Below are 25,344 nucleotides of genomic sequence, written 5' to 3'. Positions count from 1 at the left end.
CTATGGGCACATAACTAATATAGCTAGTTAGCTACAAATACAATCTAGTTTATAGATAATTCCAAACGGATCCTAGCATTTGGTTCAACTAAGAAGAGTTTACCAAACGGCGCAAACAGGAGCTAATCCACGGCGCAGGTTTAGCTTGGTGGCAAGATACTACTTTGTGTTTGCCCCGTAACTTGGTTGTACAACAACAGAAACCCCTATAATGACAAGTTACTGTCGTTAACCGAGCCCAAAAGCTTGAGTGCCGACACAAATGTTACAGTGAATGTTCCCGATTCCACTGTATTCTCTCCACCCTCTTTCCTGTAAATGGGAGCGCACGGGACAACAATTGCTCCAGTTTATTTCCTCACCTCTGTTCAGTGCAATGCTGTGTTACTTCGCAGCCCGTGGTATCTGATCCTAACATCCAGCCGACTGTGAATTCATGCCCATCCCCCATGCACATTTGTGTGTAGCTGAAGAAGTTCAACAGTTCCTCCACCTTTCCTTTCTTCGCTTCTCCCTAGTATATCCTCGCGCACGCTCTGTAACTATGTTCGCGCCCCTCTGCCTGCCCTTACTCCAGTTTGTTTTGTTTCCGTTTTCCTTCCCTAGTACAGTGACCGCCAAGACGGATACACTGTACACGGAGGATTGGACTCGAAACAGTGGAAAGAAGGACAACAGCCAGTCCTTCGGTTGCCCGCCGTGCAGTTGGCTCTATACTTCAGCCTGGCTGTACAGCGAATGTATCAATGTAAGCAGAGCCCCTGAACATGAATCCCGGCACAATCAGCCAATCACAAGACGCTCTGTAGCCTACTGTCCTCATTTGCGAACCAGACTATCTTCAAGATAACTAAGACAGACCAGGTAAGGGCTTGCATGTACCCAGACGAAGACAGCTTGGCTGTCCACGTTGGTTCTAAAATTATTTCATCTGAGCTCCTAGAGTGTGAGGCTCTCCTTTTCTTTTTCAATGTGTGCATGTAGCCTAGCCTACACCACTGCAGTAGTTTAAACATTTGGGATATTTACATGTCACATGGTTCTGAAAGATTGGTTTTGCTTTATTGTAAATATTTACATTAGGTCTACACTTAAATGTAAAAAATACAAATACTGTAGAGGCTGGTTCGCTTCACTAGATCACCTGTGTACCCCTCATCTAGTGCAGTCCTCTGTAAGACTGAGATGATTATTCAGCACATCTGTTACACAACATAAAGATCAAGATAAAGAATGAGCTGTTTGTGCAGTTGCTCAGCAGCCCCCTTACTACACATAAACAGACCTTTAGTTGCTTTGGATGACAGCAACTAAAATGTAAAGTGTGTGGGGTAGGTAGGTTTGGGTTGAGAGAGAGCAGAGAAACTCCTACCTTCTGGTCGGTACTGGGCGATGATGGTGACCGTCTGGCCGGCCCTCTTCAGCGCTGCAGCTGCCTGCTCGTGGGTGGCATTCCGCAGGTTCACCCCATTCACCTGAGACACACAGCAGAGGGCAGAACCTCAACCATGGAGCCTTGATTGACAAGTCAATGGACCAACCAGCACTGTTCCTCACAGAGCTATTGAGCCAACAAAGGAATAAGACTACCTGGCACTGACATAAGGATGTGGAGGAGAGCCTCATCCTGTTTATACTCTCCTGGATCACCAACTGGATGATTAGTTTTCAATCAGTGGAGATATGACCGTGGCATGATGAACAGTTTTGTGACTAGAGAAAATGGCTGATTCACAATCCCATGAGGACCATTGAGCAGATGTTCCCTCCAGAAAGGTACTTATTTGTCATCATGGGGGGCCTTGCATTAGCCATAAGATATTTTTGGTTTAAATGAGAGCTGTGACCTTGACTGGAAGATGGTCCAATGGTCTCTTTGGTTTACTTTGATTCCATGCTGCCCAACTTATCATGTTTATCCTGTTACCACTTTGGGTCTACTCCTCTCTCCATTGTTATTGTCAATTGGTAAAGGCAAGTCTTCGATGGTAAATCTTTAGTGCTAATACACCTTAAATGCACTAATACTGTATACGGTATGCAACTTGCTATACATTTTAAAGCAATGTGTAATCCCTGCCACAGTTAGTTGCCAGGACCGGTAAGCCACTGACCGAGAGGATGCGGTCTCCCCTTCTGAGCTCTCCGCTCAGGTCTGCTGGTCCTCCGGCCAGGATGAAGGAGACAAAAATGCCCTCTCCATCCTCGCCGCCCACGATGTTGAAGCCCAGCCCCGTGGAGCCCTTGTGCAGCAGCACCTTCCGCGGCTCCCTGCCAAACAGAGCAACAGCGTCAGGGCGCGGGCCGGGACTGGGAGAACAGGAGAGAGGCAGAGACAGACAGAAAGAGGGAGAGAAGTGTTTAGTTTATTAATTCGACCGTAAAAATAAAATAAAAAAGAACACAACTTGATGCACATCATGGAGGATAACACACAGTCTGGGACTTATTACAATGTGGTCCTCTTGAGACAAGATGGCTAGGCAAGATCGGACACGGATGAACACAATATGACAGCGAGATAATAAAACATACAAACAAAGAAGAACATCGATCTCATCATTTGCAGTTACATCGTAGGGTACATTCATATGGGCACAGAAGACAAAACTATTTTATACTTTATTTTTAAAGCTGCCCAGAGAGGATGTTATTTTTATGGGCAGCGGCAACTCATTTCACTCGGAGGCCCCAATATACAAGAAAGTATCTTTCCCAGCATTACTCCTGAACCTGTAGAAGCACACATAAGCAACATCTGATCTGGTGCTGTGATTGTGTGCATCCCTAACATGGGGAAAGTAGTCATTCAGATACAGTGCTTTGCGAAAGTATTCGGCCCTGATCAGACTGATCAGAGATGCAGCCAAGAGGCCCATGATCACTCTGGATGAACTGCAGAGATCTACAGCTGAGGTGGGAGACTCTGTCCATAGGACAACAATCAGTCGTATATTGCACAAATCTGGCCTTTATGGAAGAGTGGCAAGAAGAAAGCCATTTCTTAAAGATATCCATAAAAAGTGTCGTTTAAAGTTTGCCACAAGCCACCTGGGAGACACACCAAACATGTGGAAGAAGGTGCTCTGGTCAGATGAAACCAAAATTGAACTTTTTGGCAACAATGCAAAACGTTATGTTTGGCGTAAAAGCAACACAGCTCATCACCCTGAACACACATCCCCACTGTCAAACATGGTGGTGGCAGCATCATGGTTTGGGCCTGCTTTTCTTCAGCAGGGACAGGGAAGATGGTTAAAATTGATGGGAAGATGGATGGAGCCAAATACAGGACCATTCTGGAAGAAAACCTGATGGAGTCTGCAAAAGACCTGAGACTGGGACGGAGATTTGTCTTCCAACAAGACAATGATCCAAAACATGAAGCAAAATCTACAATGGAATGGTTCAAAAATAAACATATCCAGGTGTTAGAATGGCCAAGTCAAAGTCCAGACCTGAATCCAATCGAGAATCTGTGGAAAGAACTGAAAACTGCTGTTCACAAATGCTCTCCATCCAACCTCACTGAGCTCGAGCTGTTTTGCAAGGAGGAATGGGAAAAAATTTCAGTCTCTCGATGTGCAAAACTGATAGAGACATACCCCAAGCGACTTACAGCTGTAATCGCAGCAAAAGGTGGCGCTACAAAATATTAATTTAAGGGGGCTGAATAATTTTGCACGCCCAATTTTTCAGTTTATGATTTGTTAAAAAAGTTTGAAATATCCAATAAATGTCGTTCCACTTCATGATTGTGTCCCACTTGTTGTTGATTCTTCACAAAAAAATACAGTTTTATATCTTTATGTTTGAAGCCTGAAATGTGGCAAAAGGTCACAAAGTTCAAGGGGGCCGAATACTTTCGCAAGGCACTGTATCTGGGAACAGAACCATAAATCCTCCTGTAAACCAGACCTATGTCTAATCTGGGACAACCTCATTAAACCAGACCAAGTCTAATCTGGGACAACCTCATTAAACCAGACCCAGTCTAATCTGGGACACCCTCATTAAACCAGACCCAGTCTAATCTGGGACAACCTCATTAAACCAGACCAAGTCTAATCTGGGACAACCTCATTAAACCAGACCCAGTCTAATCTGGGACACCCTCATTAAAACAGACCCAGTCTAATCTGGGACACCCTGATTAAACCAAATCCAGTCTAATCTGGGACACCTTCATTAAACCAGACCCAGTCTCATCTGGGACACCCTCATTAAAACAGACCCAGCCTAATCTGGGACACCCTTATTAAACCAGACCCCATCTAATCTGGGACACCCTGATTAAACCAGACCCAATCTCATCTGGGACACCCTCATTAAACCAGACCCTGTTTAATCTGGTACACCCTGTGACGATTGTCCTCCTCTGACGAGGAGGAGTAGTAGGAAGGATCGGAGGACCAATGCGCAGCGTGGTAAGTGTCCATATAGTTTAATAAGAATATTGAACACTGAACAAAACAATAAACGACAACGTGAAATAACAAAACCGAAACAGTTCCGTGTGGAACAAACACTGACACGGAAAATAATCACCCACAACTCAAAAGTGAAACCAGGCTACCTAAGTATGGTTCTCAATCAGGGACAATGATTGACAGCTGCCTCTGATTGAGAACCATACCAGGCCAAACACAGAAATCCCAAAACATAGAAAAAGGAATATAGACAACCCACCCAACTCACACCCTGACCATACTAAAAGGAAGACATAACAACAGAACTAAGGTCAGAATGTGACACACCCTCATTAAACCAGACCTTAATTAAACCACACCCTAATTAAACAAGACCCAGTCTAATCTGGGACACCCTGATTAAACCAGACCCAATCTAATCTGGGACACCGTGATTAAACCAGACCCAGTCTAATATGGGACACCCTAGCCTGAACAGGCAGCCAGTTGATTCCTGAAAGCAGCCTCTGCCTATGTGAGTACATGGACTCACCTTAAATACTACCCTGATCAGTTTATTCTGGGCTATCTGGAACTTCCCCTTTAGAAGCTTAGATAAGCCTCCAAACCAGGAAGTGCTAGCAATGTCTAAATGATATTGAATAAGGGCAGTGTCTAGCACTCTCATGGAGTCCTTATCAAGAAGCTTGGACATTTTAGCCAGAAACTTGGTCCTAGCATTAACCTTCCCTAGCACTTTAGTGGCTATGGTCACAACCCCCAAGCCTCCATTAAGGATGCACCCCAGGTAGCTAACAGAGGTTTTAGTGGTAGTAGGTTTTAGTAGTGGAAAGTGAGGGAGAGAATGAGAAGAGAGAAAGAGGGGGAGAGAGTGGGAAAGAGGGAAGGAAGAGAGAAAGATAGAAGGGGAGACGGAGGTAGTCTAGGAACAGCCCACACCAACATCTGTTTATACATGGCGCCAACTTGTATTCTGGAAAAGGTGACACATCTCTCATTTTGAAGTAAATGTTTCAAAGTAAATAATTTCATATACCTTTGCAGGAAAGAAAATCCTAGCATATAAATGAGTAATAAACATCATTCCACAAACGGAACAAAAAAATGTGAAAAAGGAAATGAAATACTTAGACGGCACTCTCACGGGTTGACCTACACTGGCAATAGGCATGTAAGAAGAAAATGTGGTGATTATGATCAGACTTCACCTCGAACAATGCTTTGAGTTTCAAGGGACAACCGGGCCCACCAAGACAGGCTGTCTTTGCATGAACAATTTGCCCCCTCGGGCACTGTTCCATCTCACGCTCATGTGCTCACACACACACACACACAATGAGCAGCCCCACGCTTGACTGCTCCTGCTGCAGCTCTGTTTTAGCTTTAGCCGCTGTGAGTCATCATCAGGCAGGCTGAATTCCAGACTGTGTCGGACTGAGGATCTTGAAGAGGCTAAACCACTGCTAGGGACCATCAAAAACCTTCTGAGAACATGCCTCAGATATAAGGCAAAGACACACTTTGCAGAGGCTCTGGAAGCTTACACAGACACACACACAGTCGCCCCTCTCAGCAGAGCCCTCCCCATGGTTCCCATTAGTGGTCTTCGCTCCCAGTACTCAGCCTGCGGTCCACAAGAACAATTCCTACTCAATCCCTAATGGCTTTGCTCTAAGTTGCTGAAGAGACTCTTTTTACATCAATGGGGGCCAAGACTGCATACAGTATATACTTTCCTAACATTAGTCTTAGGGACTGACTGAAAACAACCCTGATTGTTTCAGTAAAACATGTGAAGAGGCATGGTAAGTTTTAAATGGTTTCACAAAGGTTGATTAACATTAATAAAAGGTACTTAGACTGAAAAGCAATGATTGAATGGTACTTACATAAATACCTCACATTGATCTAAAACCCATATCAGCACATTCTGGATTGTTACAAGGGTTGGAACCAAAATTATTTTCTAATTGTTTGTTTCGAACAGAAACCCTTATTTTTTATGTTCCATTCCAGTCTTCCAACCAGAAAATTAAGTTCTGAACTGTTTCGAACTGCTTCCTTTGCATTATTTTTTAACCTGTGAAATCTACATTTTTACAAAATAGCTCATTAATTTACTTGACCCATTAGTACAGATAGAGAAGCTTGCTATGGAACGTGTAAGCTACAGTAGTTGTTTGCATGTTTGATTGGTCAGATAAGTAAAGGTGCGAGATGCGACTGAAATTTCACTGATGGGGAGGAAGCGAGAGAGAGGGGTAGACATGGAGGGGGCTTGGCTTGAAGCGCTGAACATAATGACATGATTTGAAATGCGTTTAGGCTATTACTAGTATTGTAACTTCGCCAAATTACAGAATTATATACTAGACATTAGGAATATTTCGGGTAACAAAAAAATAACATTATTAACCAGTTCTGTTCCAGAACACTAGAGATCACTTTAGTTTCCGGTTCCGTTTCTGTTCCTCCCCCAAAAATGCTGTTATTTTTCGCTTTTTAGTTCTGTTCCCTGAACCGGTTACTACCCCTGGTTACAATACCCTCCAAATATAATGCATTTCCTCTATTGAGAGTCCCTTAATTTAAGTTCATGCCCATGGCCTCAACCTAGAGCATACTGTATGACTAAAGCCTATTTGGCAGTGAAAGCCTGATGAACAATAGTAGCAGTGCAGTAGGTCTGGGTCTGAATAAGGCAGTCTTTTTCAAATGACTGCATTAGGTTTGTTCCCACATGGGAGGGTGAGTCAGAGATTCATTAAGCCCATACTGACCACATAAACACACTCCTCTTTTGGTCATCCATCCACAATTCTGCTTAGCAGTGGCTCTTTTCTATATATCTTTCTAAAGGATGAATACCTTTTTGAAAAACGACATAACACTTACATACACAATTGAGTAACATACATGAGTATAGCACATGAGAAATTATCTTTAAAAGACTTCATAAAATAGCAGCAAGCAGCAAAACAAGAGTACCGTTGTACCCCCCCCCCCCCCCCCCCACACACACAAAAAAAAGCGGACCAGGAAGTGTTTGATTATCCAGAGGAGCTCTATGTGCTCATTCTGAAAAGCCCCTCCCATTCCAACTCAGACACCCGCATCACCATGGTTACCTGAGGTTCCTATGTTTGCTCCTGATTGACAGTCGCTTCCTCAGCCGCTCGGGGTGAGCTCTCACAAACGACATGGAGGAGGAGATGTTCACCGTGAACATGGCGGCTACTGACTGTGGCACATTATTACTCAAACCCCAGGCATTATTACTTTAACTCCAGGGAGAAGTTAGCTATCCCTCTAACACCGCTCTCTATCTCTCCCTTGCTGGTGAGAGGAGCTCTGGTTGAGTCTCGCTGTGTACCGACGGAATCGCAGGCTGTTGTGTGATGGGAAACAGCTCCACTTTGGCCTGTCAAAATCTACATCTCATCATCAGCAACAGGACAAGACTTAACCCTCACCCACCCACACAGAGCAGACCAGAGACATCTCTAAACAACATAACCACATCATACAGGAAACATCCATGGAAGGTTCCCCCTTGCCAAGCTTCCTCCTCACGTCGCCCAGGCTTCCCTTGAGTGGCTCAAAGGGCTGTGTGTCACAGCAAAAGGTGACGGGAGTGGGATGTTGTCGGGAGGACCTCCAGACTACATGCTGTCCCTCATCGCTTATCTGACGGTGGTGTCCTGGGCCAGCCCACCCAGACGCAGCAACAGCACACCAGCATTCCTGTCCATCAGCCCAGCGCTCTGGAGATTAGGCAGACAGTCTCCCAGCAGCTCCCTGCTAATTTGTGATAGAATAAACAAGCTGAGGAAGTCGTGAACTTAACTTACAAACTCCTGACATCACATCCTCAAAGAATTGATGACAGTCAGGACCCGGAAATAACATAGAGGCCCAAAGTTGTCTTTCAGTAAAACAGCAGGATACAACTCAGGAGAAAATGTGAATAACCAAAGTGACAAGGAGCTTTGCTAAAGTTATTTGAGTGTTGGTGCTCTCTAAGTAAAGGTGTGAGTTTGTTTTGTGTGCCAGCACACGTGTGTATGGAATCCTGATAACAGAAAAAAGGCTTAGGCAGTGAATTCCAAAGGTTATAAACACAGGGATCAAGCACTCCCTCCCTATCATATGACCTCCTCCCCCCTCGTCTTGTCATCCACGGCAGGAATGTAAACAGTTATGGTGCTGTAAAACCTTTACTCTCTATGCCTGTCTATGGGCCTCTCTCTCCCGTTCACCCGGTCTCTCTCTCCTTCTCTTTCGTTGTCTCTCTCTCTTTGCCTCACTCACTCTCTATATATATATATATATCACTGCCCCAGCCATCCTCTTCCCCTCAATGTTTTGGCTGAGGCTGTGAGGCTGAGGCAGCTCAGTCCTAATGCTCTGAATGGAGATGTGGGGTTCAGCAGGTCGTGCCTCCCCAGTGCTGTGCTGCTCTGCTCTGGCAGTCTCCCTCTCCTCAGCCCAGTAATTGGCTGTGTTTGGCTGATTAATAGTGGACACTGTGGACCGCCATTTTCCATGAACACAGAGAGACCAAGTCTCAGTGGAAAACATTAGCTCCCTCTCTTTCTCTCTGGCAGGATCACAAGCCTGTTGCGTGCAGGGCTGGCGTGTACAGATGTAAGAAAGACTGCTCTCTCGTCCCTCGTTTAGTTCTCCCCTTCACATTCTCCAGTGGATTGTACCACTACTTCCTCCCACTCTCTCTTTCTATTTCATTCGAATTCAGTGGTGTTCAAACTTCTTCAGCGGGGATCCCCTTTTTTCCGCCAGAATTTCTGGGTACCCCATTTTTCCCCACGGAATTTCTTGCGACCCCCCCCCCCAAATCTAGTGACACAAGCTTAAACCTGTACACTTAGATTGTTAACGACAACAAATACATCTCAATTAATAGCATTTTCACCCCTAAATAAATAAATAAATACATTTACTCAATATCGTTGTATCTTTCAAATTATCTTTCTCAAAAACATTTATATTGTCCTATACAATAATCTGTACTCTTAATTTTTTGTTCCCAAATAAATAAATAAAAAACATTTTGGCAACCCCACTCCATTTGACATGGAAAAGAAAGTCCTCACTGCTTAGGCAACAGACGGTTAAATATATTTCAAGCCTCTCAGAGCAGCTAAGAATAAACCAGACGCAATGAATGATTAACAGTTTAGACTCACTCTGGAGTACAACTGAACAATTTGTATTTTTTATTTACAAGGAACAATGATGACTTTTTTCTAACCTTCCAGCTATCTCTGTCCAGACTCACTCTTATCTGTGCTATGAATGGTTTCCAGTGGCCATTGAAGACCCTGCTGCTAATGTGTATAAATCCCTGTGATCCTCTCTAAAAGCTTATTGGGTCAAAGGTTGATCAGAATCCCAAGTGAAGAACAATGTCAAGTCACTGATTAGCTCACCTGCTGCAGGCTCTGTGGATTCCTGTTGTGTTTACAGTAGCTAGTCTCTGGGAAAACAGTCCTGGCCCATAGCATTCTTTACTCTGATAGTGCCCAGTTACACAGTTCAGGTGGCAGTATTGGTCAGCTGAGACAAACACACACGAGCTGTTCATTGTATCTCAACGAGGATTAATTCACCTGGATTAATAAAGCTCACATAGCCTATAGCAGGGCTCCAACCCTGTTCCTGGAGCGCTACCGTCCTGTAGGTTTTCACTCCAACCCTAATCTAGCACACCTGATTTTAATAATTAGCTTTTTGCAGACTGATTCAGGTTAGTTACTACTGGGGTTGTAGTGAAAACCTACAGGAGGGTAGCTCTCCAGGAACAGGGTTGGAGAGCCCTTGCCTACAGAAACCAAAGTGATACAGTCATGGCCAAAAGTTTTGAGAATGACACAAATATGAATTTTCACAAAGTTTGCTGCTTCAGTGACTTTGGATATTTTTGTCAGATGTTACTATGAAATACTGAAGTATAATTACAAGCATTTCATAAGTGTCAAAGGCTTTAATTGACAATTACATGAAGTTGATGCAAAGAGTCAATATTTGCAGTGTTGACCCTTCTTTTTCAAGACCTCTGCAATCCACCCTGGCATGCTGCCAATTAACTTCTGGGCCACATCCCGACTGATGGCAGCCCATTCTTGCATAATCAATGCTTGGAGTTTGTCAGAATTTGTGGGTTTTAGTTTGTCCATCCGTCTCTTGAGGATTGACCACAAGTTCTCAATGGGATTAAGGTCTGGGGAGTTTCCTGGCCATGGACCCAAAATATCGATGTTTTGTTCCCCGAGCCACTTAGTTATCACTTTTGCCTTATGGCAAGGTGCTCCATCATGCTGGAAAAGGCATTGTTAGTCACCATACTATTCCCGAATGGTTGAGAGAAGTTGCTCTCAGAGGATGTGTTGGTGCCATTCTTTATTGATGGCTGTGATCTTAGGCAAAATTGTGAGTGAGCCCACTCCCTTGGCTGAGAAGCAACCCCACACATGAATGGTCTCAGGATGCTTTACTGTTGGCATGGCACAGGACTGATGTGTCATGCCAACAGGACTGGACTGACAGGACTGACCTTGTCTTCTCCGAACAAGCTTTTTTCCAGATGCCCCAAACAATCGTAAAGGAGAGAAAGGAGACATCAGAGAAAATCACTTTACCCCAGTCCTCAGCAGTCCAATCCCTGTACCTTTTGCAGAATATCAGTCTGTCCCTGATGTTTTTCCTGGAGAGAAGTGGCTTCTTTGCTGCCCTTCTTGACACCAGGCCATCCTCCAAAAGTCTTCGCCTCACTGTGCTTGCAGATGCACTCACACCTGCCTGCTGCCATTCCTGAGCAAGCTCTGTACTGGTGGTGCCATGATACCGCAGCTGAATCAACTTTAGTAGACGGTCCTGGCACTTGCTGGACTTTCTTGGGCTCCCTGAAGCCTTCTTCACAACAATTGAACTGCTCTCCTTGAAGTTCTTGATGATCTGATAAATGGTTGATTTAGGTGCAATCTTACAGGCAGCAATATCCTTGCCTGTGAAGCCCTTTGATGACGGCACGTGCTTCCTTGCAGGTAACCATGGTAGACAGAGTAAGAACAATGATTCCAAGAACCACCCTCCTTTTGAAGCGTCCAGTCTGTTATTCGAACTCAATCAGCATGACAGAGTGATCTCCAGCCTTGTCCTCGTCAACACTCACACCTGTTTTAAAGAGAGAATCACTGACATGATGTCAGCTGGTCCTTTTGTGGCAGGGCTGAAATGCAGTGGAAATGTTTTTGGGGTATTCAGTTCATTTGCATGGAAAAGAGGGACTTTGCAATTAATTGCAATTCATCTGATCACTCTTCATAACATTCTGGAGTATATGCAAATTGCCATCATACAAACGGAGGCAGCAGACTTTGTGAAAATTAATATTTGTGTCATTGTCAAAACTTTTGGCCACGACTGTATATTAAGATCTCTGCGTATGATTCCAGTGAGCTAGTAGTGTCATATGGAGAGGGGAATGGATCTGTGAGGTGACTGTCTGTAGCACCACTGAGGGCGACGCATTGCGGCGCGGATGGGCACAGGGCCGACGATACCGGCCCTCTCTCTCTGACTCACCCTCATACCAGTGGAGGCTGATGGGGGGAGGACTGTCACACCCTGACCTTAGATAGACTTTTTTATTCTCTATATGGTTCGGTCAGGGTGTGACTTGGGTGGGCAAATCTATGTTTCTATTTCTTTGTTGGTCTAGTATGGTTCCCAATCAGAGGCAGCTGTGTATCGTTGTCTCTGATTGGGGATCATACTTAGGCAGCCCTTTTCCCCACCTTAGATTGTGGGATCTTGTTTTTGTGTAGCTGCCTGTGAGCAGCCCATAACGTCACGTTATGTTTTCTTCTGTTTTGTTTGATGAGTTTCATATTTATTAAACCTGGAATTCTACGCATGCTGCGCCTTGGTCCAATCATTCAAACGAGCATGACAGAAGATCCCACCACCAAGTGACCAAGCAGCGTGCCCAGGAGTGGAGGACATCCTGGACCTGGGAGGAGGTAATGGCAGGGGACAAGACCCTGCCATGGAAGCAGGCGGAGGCTGCGAGAGAGGAACGGCGACGAGACCAGGAATCAAGGAAACGATGGAAGCCCGAGAGGCAGCCTCCAAATTTTGGGGGGTAACACACGGGGTGGCGAGCGGAGCAAAGGTGGGAACAAGACCCAACTCCCTGTAATTACGATGAGGAGTTGGTCACGGTTCAGATACCATGTTCTGCGCACCGTGCCTCCAGTGCGCACCCTTAGCCCAGTGCGTTCTGTGCCTGCTTTCCGTACTTGCCGTGCTAAGGTGAGCATCTGTCCAGGACGGATTGTGCCGGCTCAGCGGTCCTGGCCTCCAGCATCTCCTCGGACCAAGATATCCTTCGCCAGATCTACGCACGGTATCCCCAGTTCGCCAGCACAACCCAGTGCGGCCTGTGCCAGCTCCCCCCACTTGCCGTGCGGCAGGGGGTATTAAGCCAGGACGCGTTGTGCCAACTCTACACTCCAGACCTCCAGTGAGCCTCCACGGTCTAGGAAATCCTGTGCCAGCTCTATGTCTTCAGGCCTCCAGTGTGCCTCCAGAGCCCGGTACGTCCTGTGCCTGCCCCACGCACCAGGCCTCTAGTGCGCCTCCAGAGCCCAGTACGTCCTGTGCCTGTGCCACGCACAAGGCCTCCAGTGCGCCTTCAGAGCCCGGTACGCCCTGTGCCTGCCCCACGCATCAGGCCTCCAGCGAGGGCTCCCAGTCAGGAGCCTCCAGCGAGGGTCTCCAGTCCTGACCTTAGAGAGACTTTTTTATTCTCTATTTCGTTAGGTCAGGGTGTGACTTGGGTGGGCAAATCTATGTTTCTATTTCTTTGTTGGCCTTGTATGGTTCCCAATCTGTTTTGTTTGGTGAGTTTCATATTTATTAAGCATGTGGAATTCTACGCACGCTGCGCCTTGGTCCAATCATTCAAACGAGTGTGACAAGGACGGCTCATAATAATGGCTGGGTTGGATGTATTTGATACCATTCCACTTATTCTGCTCCAGCCATTATCACGAGCCCGCCCTCCCCAATTAAGGTGCCACCAACCTCCTGTGCCGCCACTTTACACAAGAATTCTCAAACTTCAACAAACCCTGAGAATATAACCCTATGGAAATCCTCCTGGGCTGCAGAGAGGTCTCTCTCCTATCTGACAGCAGGGAATCTGGATTGTTCTGGACGTTGATCTACTCTGACTGGACTGGAAGTCTGTTGGCATGATGTCTTCCATGACAACGTCCCTCTATTTAGGTTTGAAGCAGACGTGACATACTGCAGAGACCCTGGAAAACAGAGCAGGTCCATGGATGCGTTTGTAGACCATGTGTGTTGATTTTTGTGTTGTCTGGGTGGGTATGCATGTATAAGTTGCATCGTGAGGGAGCCTGCAGTAACGTGTGTGTCTATGAGTCAGCACATTATGAGGGAATGTCTGAGTAGATCAGTGTGTTTGATTGGTGCTGGCAGCGTGGACTGCCTGTGTGAGGGGTGGAGGGGGGTGGTGGACCTGGGTGCCATGGCCTGGTTTTCCCAGAGTGCAGATGAATCATGACAGCTGCAGGAATGTCCGGCGTCTGCCGCTCCTCATTTGCTGCCCCGTGCCGGATCAGCCTCTCATTTCCCAGTACATTTATGGTAAGACCACGGCCCAGTGTTTATATTTACATAAGGACAGCAAGCAGGCAAAACATTCCTGTGCTGCAGAGCTGCGTGTGTGTGTGGTGTGTGTGTGTGTGTGTGTGTGTGTGTGTGTGTGTGTGTGTGTGTGTGTGTGTGTGTGTGATGACAGCCTCCAGTTACCCCTCCTCCCAATACTGTGTTCACTTTACCCCCACAGTCTACCTACAGCAAGACCTCACAAAGACAGTGGCATGCACCCAGCAGCATAAAGGCCTCCATGATGACATTGTGATTGATAAGGGAAGTGCAGACAGTGGAGTGGACATGCAACATGAATATACACTGGAGTGTACAAAACATTAAGGACACCTGCTCCTTCATTTATATTTGAGTCATTTAGCAGATGCTCTTATCCATAGTGACTTACAGTAGTGAGTGCATACATTTGACATACTTTTTTGTACTGGTCCCCAATGGGAATCGAACCCACAACCCTGGCGCTGTAACCGAGCCACGCGGGACACCCCAGTATATTTCCATGACATAGCCTGACCAGGTGAATCCAGGTGATAGCTATGATCCCTTATTGATGTCACTTGTTAAATCAACTTTAATCGGTGTAGATCAGGGGAGGAGACAGGTTAAAAAATGATTTTTAAGCCTTGAGACAATTGAGACATTGATTGTGTATGTATGCTAGTCAGAGGGTGACTGGGCAAGACAAAATATTTAAGTGCCTTTGAACAGGGTATGGTAGTAGGTGCCAGGAGCACCGTTTGTGTCACGAACTGCAACGCGGCTGGGTTTTTCACTCTCAACAGTTTCCCATGTGTATCAAAAATAGTCCACCACCCAAAGGACATCCAGCCAACTTGACACAACTGTGGGAAGCACTGGAGTCAACATGGGCCAGCATCCCTGTGGAACGCTTTCGACACCTTGTAGAGACCATGCCCCGACGAATTGAGGCAGTTCTGAGGGCAAAAGGGGGTGAAACTCAATATTAGAAAGGTGTTCCTAATGTTTTGTACACTCAGTGTATGACAACACATAAAACAAATCAACTAAACAGACACAGAGACAGGTAGATGACTTAAAATACACAATCATAAACCACACTGACACAAACTAAAATTCTATCCATATATCCACTGTAGAGGTTTTCAGTAGGGCAGCTAGGACAATGACAGTGGCTTGGCTGGGGACTCAGCTCTGGGTTAAACTCAGCTCCTGACAGATGGGATTGAGCAGCATGTGGGAGCGAGCGGCTCTACTCCTGTCATACTCCTGTGGAGACGTGTGTCTCTGTGAAGGGCAGGTAGGACTCTCTCATCTTTAACTCTCAGTTAGTCGACTCTGCCTCGACCTCGCCTCAGAACTGGAGGGATGTTACTGTTTCTAATTCATATACATGATCAGTTTGATGACTCATTACATGTATTTAACACTATTAGCACGTAGTATTTTCACTCTTAATTAACGTGAAATGGTATTTATGAACATTTGCAATAATTGAATGGAGGTTAGAATGGAAGTCTCCTCTCTAAACAAAACAATCAATCAAATGTATTCATAATACCTTTTAACATCAGCAGAGTGCTTAAACCCAACTTAAAACCCCAAAGAGCAAGCGTTGCAGATGTAAAAGCAAGGTGGTTAGGAAAACCTCCCTAGAAGAGCAGGAACCTAGGAAGAAACCCAAAGAGAATCCATGCTCTGAGGGGTGGCCAGTCTTCTTCTAGCTGTGCCCGGTGGAGATTAACATGGCCATTAAGGCCAGAACGTTCTTCAAGATATTCAAACATTCATAGATGACCAGCAGGGTCAAATAATAATCACAGTGGTTCTAGATGGTTCAACAGGTCAGCACCTCAGGAGTAAATGTCAGTTGGCTTTTCATAGCTGAGCATTCAGAGGTCGAGAGAGAGAGAGAGAGAGAAAGAATTTATCAAAAAAAAGAGCAAACTAGAATGCTATTTGGCCCTAAACAGAGAGTACTTGGTGTCAGAATACCTGACCACAGTGACTGATGCAAAATTAAGGAAATCTTTGACTATGTACTCAGTGAGCATAGCCTTGCTATTCAGAAAGGTTGCAGATGGCAGACCTGGCTCTCAAGAGAAGACATGCTATGTGCACACTGCCCACAAAATGAGGTGGAAACTGAGCTGCCAAATGTATGACCATATTAGAGACACATATTTCCCTCAGATTACACAGACCCACAAAGAATTCGAAAACAAATCTAATCTAATTTTGATAAACTCCCATATCTATTGGGTGAAATACCACAGTGTGCCATCACAGCAGCAAGATTTGTGAACTGTTGCCACAAGAAAAGGGCTACAAGTGAAGAACAAACACCATTGTAAATACAACCTATATTTAGGTTTATTTATTTTCCCTTTTGTATTTGAACTATTTGCACATCATTACAATACTGTATAAATACATAATATGACATTTGAAATGTCTTTATTATTTTGGAACTTTTGTAAGTGTAATATTTACTGTACATTTTTTATGGTTTATTTCACTTTTGTTTATTATCTATTTCACTTGCTTCGGCAATGTACAGTGCCTTGTAAAAGTATTCATCCCTCTTGGCGTTTTTCCAATTTTGTTGCATTACAAACTGTAATTTAAATGGATTTTTATTTAGATTTAATGTAATGGACATACACAAAATAGTCCAAATTGGTGAAGTGAAATAAAAAAAAAATACCTGTTTAAAACAAACAAAACAAAAATACGGAAAAGTGGCGCGTGCATATTTATTCACACACTTTGTTATGAAGCCCCTAAATAAGATCTGGTGCAACCAATTACCTTCAGAAGTCACACAATTAGTTAAATAAAGCCCACCTGTGTGCAATCTAAGTATCAACTGATCTGTCACATGATCTCAGTATATATACACCTATTCTGAATGGCTCCAGAGTCTGCAACACCACTAAGCAAGGGGCACCACCAAGCAAGCAGCACCATGACGACCAGGTCAGGTCAGGGACAAAGTTGTGGAGAAGTACAGATCAGGGTTGTGTTATAAAAAAAATCGGAAACTTTGAACATCCCACGGAGCCCCATTAAATCCATTATTAAAAAATTGAAAGAATAGGGCACCACAACAAACCTGCCAAGAGAGGGCCGCCCACCAAAACTCACGGACCAGGCAAGGAGGGAATTAATCAGAGAGGCAACAAAGAGACCAAAGATAACCCTGAAGGAGCTGCAAAGCTCCACAGCGGAGATTGGAGTATCTGGCCATAGGACCAATTTAAGCCTTCCACTCCACAGAGCTGGGCTTTACGGAAGAGTGTCCAGAAAAAAGCCATTGCTTAAAGAAAAGAATAAGCAAACACGTTTGGTGTTCGCCAAACGGCAGGTGGGAGACTCCCCAAACATAAGGAAGACGGTACTCTGGTCAGATGAGACTAAAATGTAGCTTTTTGGCCATCAAGGAAAATGCTATGTCTGGCGCAAATCTAACACCTCTCATCACCCCGAGATCACTATCCCCACATTAAAGTATGGTGGTGGCAGCATCATGTTGTGGGGATGTTTTTCATCGGCAGGGACTGTGAAACTGGTCAGAATTTAAGGAATAATGTTAAAAAAAAATTTTTTTAACTAGGCAAGTCAGTTAAGAACAAATTCTTATTTTCAATGACGGCCTAGGAACAGTGGGTTAACTGCCTGTTCAGGGGCAGAATGACAGATTTCTACCTTGTCAGTGACCTTCCGGTCACTAGTCCAACGCTCTAAGCACTAGGCTACCCTGCCGCTGGCACTAAATACAGGGACATTTTTGAGGGAAACCTGTTTCAGTCTTCCAGAGATTAGAGACTGGGACGGAGGTTCACCGTCCAACAGGACAATGACCCTAAGCATACTGCTAGAGCAACACTTGAGTGGTTTAAGGGGAAACATTTAAATGCCTTGGAATGGCCTAGTCAAAGCCCAGACCTCAATCTGTGGTATGACTTAAAGATTGCCGTACACCAGCAGAACCCATCCAACTTGAAGGAGCTGGGGCAGTTTTGCCTTGAAGAATGGGCAAAAGTCCCAATGGCTTGATGTGCCAAGCTTATAGAGACATACTCCAAGAGACTTTCAGCTGTAATTGCTGCAAAAGGTGTCTCTACAAAGTATTGACTTTGGGGGGGGGGGGTGAATAGATATGCACGCTCAAGTTTTCTGTTTTTTAATACTATTAAACCTACATTGACATGGTGAAAACAATATAATACATTTTTGCGTGAATTTTACATTATATCATTCTGTAAAAAGATGAATGTGCTGTACAAGAATGAGATAATAAGAAAAAATGGTACTGACCTGGTGAAGTCTTCCTCCCCCAGCATGTGACGGGGGTCTGGGGAGTACCTGGAGGGCGTGACCTGGGGGGGCTGGCTGTAGACGGGCTTTGGCTCCATAGCTCCCATGTAGGCCATGCCTGAGTTGTGGCTGACGTGGTTGTCCACCATGGTGGGGAAGGCTGGAGGGAGGGCAGGGAGGGCCAGACCAGTAGATGGAAAGGAGGGATGATTAAAACAGTGGTCCACTGAAGGCCTGCCAGGACGGATCAACTCATACCACTATCATACATGTGACGATGCCTGTTTATGGCCCATAAAATACTTTATTCTCTCTACATTAGATTAGTCAGTGTGGGTAGTGTCTATACCTGAGTCCCCAGATTTACATTCCATCATGGGGGGCTACAGTACTTATAACCCATGGGGGGCTACAGTACTTATAACCCATGGGGGCTACAGTACTTATAACCCATGGGGGGCTACAGTACTTATAACCCATGGGGGGCTACAGTACTTATAACCCATGGGGGGCTACATTACTTATAACCCATGGGGGGCTACAGTACTTATAACCCATGGGGGGGCTACAGTACTTACAACCCACGGGGGGCTACAGTACGTATAACCCATGGGGGCTACAGTACTTATAACCCATGGGGGGGCTACAGTACTTATAACCCATGGGGGGGCTACAGTACTTATAACCCATGGGGGGGGCTACAGTACTCATATCCCATGGGGGGCTACAGTACTTATAACCCATGGCGGGGCTACAGTACTTATAACCCATGGGGGGCTACAATACTCATATCCCATGGGGGGATACAGTACTTATAACCCATCAGGGGGGCTACAGTACTTATAACCCATGGCGGGGCTACAGTACTTATAACCCATGGGGGGCTACAATACTCATATCCCATGGGGGGATACAGGACTTACAACTCATGGGGGGCTACAGGACTTATAACTCATGGCTTTAAAAAGCAACTATAGATCATCTGACTATAATGTAGAACTGCCAAGAGTGTTCAAAGCTGACATCACGGCAAAGGGTGGCTACTTTGAAGAATCTCAAATATAAAATATATTTTGATTTGTTTAACACTTTTTGGTTACTACATGATTCAATATGTGTTTTTTCATAGTTTTGATGTCTTCACTATATTCTACAATGTAGAAAAAAGTAAAAATGAAGAAATACCCTTGAAATAGTAGGTGTGTCCAAACTTTTGACTGGTACTATATATATATATATATATATATATATACAAATATAACATATAATATTTTTTATGTATTTTCCTTTATTATTTCCCCTAACCCTACCACCCCTCCCCTAATTGGAGTAAACTAATGGACAACCATACTTAGGCTTCTACTTCCAGCTTATACACACTACATACTTTTTACGGACACAGTATATTAAATTATTTTATTTTGTTTGTTTTAATATACAGTCCTACTGTACAGGCCCTTTGATAATAAACCACTGGTTGACATGCATATTGTTTGGTGCCATACAGGATACCTGTAATAATGACATATAGTCAAGTACAGGTGTGTGTGTTTGTGTGTGGCTCTTCTGTAAATTGATGTGTGTGGCTGGCAAGAGCCCCAGGCCGTGGGTTCTCCTGAGCAGGCATGTGTGGATGTGAGAAAGCCTCCCCACTCAGTGGGAGAGAGAGACAGACAGACAGAGCTGTTGCAGTGGGCCGCAGTGTGTGCTCACCATGTAGGAGTCTGGGCACAGCTGCGCTGAGGAGAACACACTGAAGCAGCTCTACCACTCATATAATCATCCCTGTTACAGGGACAATGACATACACCTAGACTTAATGCTAATCAACAGAGCATTCTTCACACAACTGTTGCCGGGGTTTGTTTTGGAGGCTGAGGTATGAAATGATAATGAGCGGTGTGAATAGAGAGCCAGTGTTATTACTGCAGGGTTCCTGTGGTCTTCCATTAAAACAAACTGTGGACCAACTGAGTGGCACAGCGGTCTAAGGTACGGCATCGCAGTGGTAGCGGCGATGGGTTTGATACCGGCTGTGTCGCAGCCGTCCGCGACTGGGAGACCCATAAGGCGGTGGACAATTGGCCCAGCGTCGTCCGGGTTTGGCCGACCGGGATGTCCTTGTCCCGTCGCGCTCTTGCGACTCCTGTGGCAGGCCGGGCGTATGCACTCTGACACGGTCGCCATGTGTACATTGTTTCCTCCGACACATTGGTGCGGCTGGCTTCCGGAATAAGCGAGCATTGTGTCAAGAAGCAGTGCGGCTTGGCGGGGTTGTGTTCCGGAGGACGCAGAGCTCTCGACCTTCGCCTCTCCCGAGTGTTGCAGCGATGGGGCAAGACTGTAACTACCAATTAGATATCACGAAATTGGGGAAAAAAAGGAGCAAAAAGTACAAACATTTAAAAAATGATTAATAAAAACGGTCTGCTGGTACCATTGAGGCAAGGCCTGGGATATAAAAGTGTAGTTGGATGCATTATAAGCAGTATGAGGTTAGGAGAGTGGGAGTGTTTAGTTTGAGCTACAGTGGACTACAGTTGCTAGCAGAAGAAGGTACGTACTGCTGGAGTAGTCCGGAGGGGCATACATGTCGTTGAGGTGCACAGGTCCGGGCTTGGCCACCTTGAGGTAGACCATGTCAGAGGTGTTCTTCAGCGCCGCCACCGCCTCCTCGTGACGCACGTCCTGCAGGATGATGTTGTTCACCTGGAGCACACAGACCACAGGGAAATCCTCAGGTCCACATCACCGAGGCTTATAGCTACCTCTCTTAGTTTGCCTGAGCCACACCCAAATCAATCATACACTACTGTTGCTGTGTCCTACTAAGATACAGCGTGTGATATGCGAGCATAAGATGATGCCGACGGAGATGGTCCACATCTTACGTGCTCCAACCCGACTGACTCGGTACCGGTACTCCTTGTATACAGCCTCCGTGTTGTTATTTATTGTGTTACTATTTCAGATTTTTATTATACACATTTTCGTACTTTTTAACTCTGCATTGTTGGGAAAGGGCTCGTTAGTAAGTATTTCACAGTAAAGTCACCTGTATTCGGGGCATGTGACAAATAACATTGGATTTGATTAGAAAATATTTCAAAGGTAAGAGAGCTGCTCTATATTATAATAGAGATTGTTTACTCCGGGAGCCACCACGTCTGCATCATTGTGTCTACAGATAAAATCATGGATTTGTGTAAACACTTTAATCAAATAGCATAAATGATCAATACGGCCGTCCGCACAGCTCTCCCCCCACAAAGGTTTTAGTGCCTTAATTACTTAGTTTTTATGTATGACAGCCTTAAACACATCTCAAATTCTTCAAACAGCGTTGTCAATCATTCAGCCTGACAGGTGGTACAATTTATCTTCTGCCAGTGTAGAACAGAATATGCCCGGGGAGCAGCCGGAAGTTTGAGCCCAGTCTGCAGCACCGTTTCAGTCACACACATGGCCATAAACACTGAAGAGTGTCGCCTGGCTCTCTTGAGAAACGGCCAGGTAAGGGCACCTAGAGGCCTTTTGTGCAGGGTATGAATGTAGATCAGTGTCCTGATGTGTGCAGGGTATGAATGTAGATCAGTGTCCTGATGTGTGCAGGGTATGAATGTAGATCAGTGTCCTGATGTGTGCAGGGTATGAATGTAGATCAGTGTCCTGATGTGTGCAGGTTATGAATGTAGATCAGTGTCCTGATGTGTGCAGGGTATGAATGTAGATCAGTGTCCTGATGTGTGCAGGGTATGAATGTAGATCAGTGTCCTGATGTGTGCAGGTTATGAATGTAGATCAGTGTCCTGATGTGTGCAGGGTATGAATGTAGATCAATGTCCTGATGTGTGCAGGGTATGAATGTAGATCAGTGTCCTGATGTGTGCAGGGTATGAATGTAGGTGGGGATGGAGTGTAAAAAAGAACTGCCAAACGTTGTTTGTTTGTTTGTTTTGTCACAAACTGGGTGAAGTAATGCGCACTATTATGCATTTAACGCACAAGTGACTGGCAAGGATTCCTGGACTACTACTAACATGGCTGATTATTTTCAGCATCACGCAATGTTCCACTGCTACGACGCCGCACCTGGCACAGGGTGATCGGGCTTCGTGGACATACACCAGGAAGGAGCTCCTAGCACTACGGGACTATGGAGATTAACTGCCGGGCGGCCTGCTGAGCGAAGTGCCAGAGGAGCTGCTACACCGGCGGGGAGCAGAGCGATGGCAGCGGCCTCCAACAGCACTTCCACTTCCTGCTTGGACTCAGGATATATGGAGTCAACCAGAAGATCATCTCCTCTTCTATAGATCCTCCATTAAGTCAATCCTCTACACTACAGCATTTTCACATGGTTTGCTAACCTGACAGCTCAAAGCCTAAACCTTGAGAATGACCAAGACAGCAGGGAAGATAATAGGCATGACCTCCAGGACATTATACAGGATACCGTCATCAGACCGGTCAGAAAGGTCAAATCGGACCCCACACCTGCACTGAACACAGAGTTCCAGCTGATGCCATCGAGGAGGCTACAGGGTGTTTATACACAGGCTGAACAGATATAAACTGTAGGCCTTCATCATGTGGAACTGCCCCCTAGTCACAGCCTTGCCTGACATGAACTTATTCATTGGGGGGGTTGTGTCAATTGATTCTATGTACTTACGTGGAAGCAGCAGCACACTTGACGAGTCAAATTTCTCCTCTTGGACAATAAAGTACATCATAACATTACAGTAAGAGAATCAAGAGTGTCCTTGGGCATCCTTCAGAGCTCAGTATCTGTGTGATTGACTGGGTATGGAACAAGACTGTGTTAGGCTGCTGAGCTTAAGACAAACCGCCTCCGCTACATCAAAGCAGGGCTAAACTCAGTTAATGAAGGAAGGTCCAGAGTAGATGTGTTCTTACAGCTAGCAGGCGGTCTCCGGTCTGCAGCCGTCCGTCTTTCTGCGCGGCCCCGCCCTCGATGATCTTTGTGATGTAGATGCTGTTGTCTCCAGGGATGTGCTGGTTGCCGATCCCCCCAGCGATGCTGAAGCCAAGGCCTGGGGTGAGAAGCACACATTGGACAGTCAGTACTGGTTCACAGGCTGATCTCTAGGGGTTGGGGTCAATTGCACTTCCTTTTAGACAGCTAAGTAAAGAATAGAAACTTACATTCAGGTTCTCGGAAATAATCTCAATTTATGTTCCAATTTCAGAGTTGAACTGGAATTTCCCAAGGAAACAGGGGTTTAGTTAAGTTATAGGGGCCTAGAAAATCCTGTCCCTCCCAATGAGGATTCATTCATGTACATAGTGTATATCGCTGACCTTTGGGCCCCTTGAGCAGGTTGATCTCCAGGATGGTCTCAGGAGGGGCCTGTCTTCTCCTGACCAGCAGCCTGACCACAGGGCCAGCCTCTTTCAGGGCCTCCACCGCCCGGCTGTGGACTACCTCAGAGACATCCACCTCGTTCACACGCAGCACACAGTCATTCACCCTGGTGAGATGAGGAGAAACAAAGTTCACATTTGACAATGCTGTTAGTACTGTAAAAACACATGCATGCTATACATGCAACCCTAGTTAATCCACAGGCTCAACAATACAGACTGAATTAAATACATGCACCCCCAGTCAATCCACAGGCTCAACAATACAGACTGAATCGAATACATGCATCCCCAGTCAATCCACAGACTCAACAATACAGACTGAATCGAATACATGCATCCCCAGTCAATCCACAGGCTCAACAATATGGACTGAATCGAATACATGCACCCCTAGTCAACCCACAGGCTCAACAATATGGACTGAATCAAATACATGCACCCCTAGTCAATCCACAGGCTCAACAATACAGACGGAATCAAATACATGCACCCCTAGTCAATCCACAGGCTCTACAATATGGACTGAATCAACTGTTAGTCAGACTGCTAGTCAAAAATGCACGCACCCACACACGCACGCACGCACACACAAACACACACACACACAGGCCAGCCCCACACCAAAAGCACTCAATATCATATAAAAAAATGTAGGCTTTGGTTTCCCAGTGAATCATAACTTAGTGGAAACACAAACAGAGCCTGGTGGCAGAGAGCTGTAGAGACACACACACACACAGACACAGACACACACAGACACACACACAGAGCTCTGGCTGCCTGGCGGGCCATGGTATAGTGACAGAGAGAGAGAGAAAAAGAGAGAGAGAGAAGGAAAGAGAGAGGGGGACTAACTTACCCCAGCCTGCCGTCCATAGCTGCAGCTCCTCCAGGGATGATCTTGGTGATGAAGATCCCTGGGTCATCTGGGATGTGTGGATTGTCCATCCCCCCAGCGATGCTGAAGCCCAGGCCAGAGTTACCCTGCAGAAGAGTTATGAGGCAGGGATCTTCTTTTTTATCTTTTGTTTGTTGTGGAGTAAATATTTCAGCTTTTACTTTCATTGTTTTATATTTGTTTTTTTTCCTGTGAAGAACATTGCGTTCCGTTCCATGTCTGAAATATGCTGTGTAAATAAAGCTTGATTTGATTCGATTACACATACAGTAGAGGCACAATAGACACACACACACACACGTGAGTGTTCAGCCGTGCACACGTTCACACACAGACACAGCATAAGTGATGGGTTTGCGTCCCACTCTAGGAGTGTGGACTCAAGGTCAGTGGGATAATGGGCTTCTTAATGGTATAGGAGTCTCAGGGGAACATGAGCTGTATGCAGACCGCTCAGGGGAACATGAGCTCTATGCAGACCGCTCAGGGGAACATGAGCTCTATGCAGACCGCTCAGGGGAACATGAGCTCTATGCAGACCGCTCAGGGGAGCATGAGATCTATGCAGACCCCTCAGGGGAACATTAGATCTATGCAGACCGTTCA

General features: G+C 45.5%; 1 protein-coding gene across 9 annotated transcripts in view; it reads right to left on the bottom strand.

The window, feature by feature from the left end:
* LOC109905149 (disks large homolog 3) overlaps positions 1-25,344 on the bottom strand; it is a 131,472-nt gene that overhangs the window by 19,013 nt on the left and 87,115 nt on the right. For 4 of the 9 annotated variants that reach the window (XM_031790092.1, XM_020502368.2, XM_031790091.1 and 1 more), the window contains 7 exons: positions 24,700-24,824; positions 23,775-23,944; positions 23,370-23,506; positions 21,014-21,158; positions 18,450-18,609; positions 2,115-2,310; positions 1,373-1,475 (listed from right to left, as the gene is read on the bottom strand). In XM_031790092.1, the coding sequence (XP_031645952.1) occupies positions 1,373-1,475; positions 2,115-2,310; positions 18,450-18,609; positions 21,014-21,158; positions 23,370-23,506; positions 23,775-23,944; positions 24,700-24,824 (1,036 nt within the window). Of the gene's footprint in view, positions 1-362; positions 755-1,372; positions 1,476-2,114; positions 2,311-7,558; positions 7,773-18,449; positions 18,610-21,013; positions 21,159-23,369; positions 23,507-23,774; positions 23,945-24,699; positions 24,825-25,344 lie in introns of those variants that run through there. The other 5 variants (XM_031790095.1, XM_031790093.1, XM_031790096.1 and 2 more) reach the window with 4 other exon arrangements.

Source organism: Oncorhynchus kisutch, linkage group LG15 (genome assembly GCF_002021735.2).
Source record: "Oncorhynchus kisutch isolate 150728-3 linkage group LG15, Okis_V2, whole genome shotgun sequence".
Taxonomy (NCBI): Eukaryota; Metazoa; Chordata; class Actinopteri; order Salmoniformes; family Salmonidae; genus Oncorhynchus; species Oncorhynchus kisutch.
This window is presented reverse-complemented; position numbering and strand designations above follow the sequence as displayed.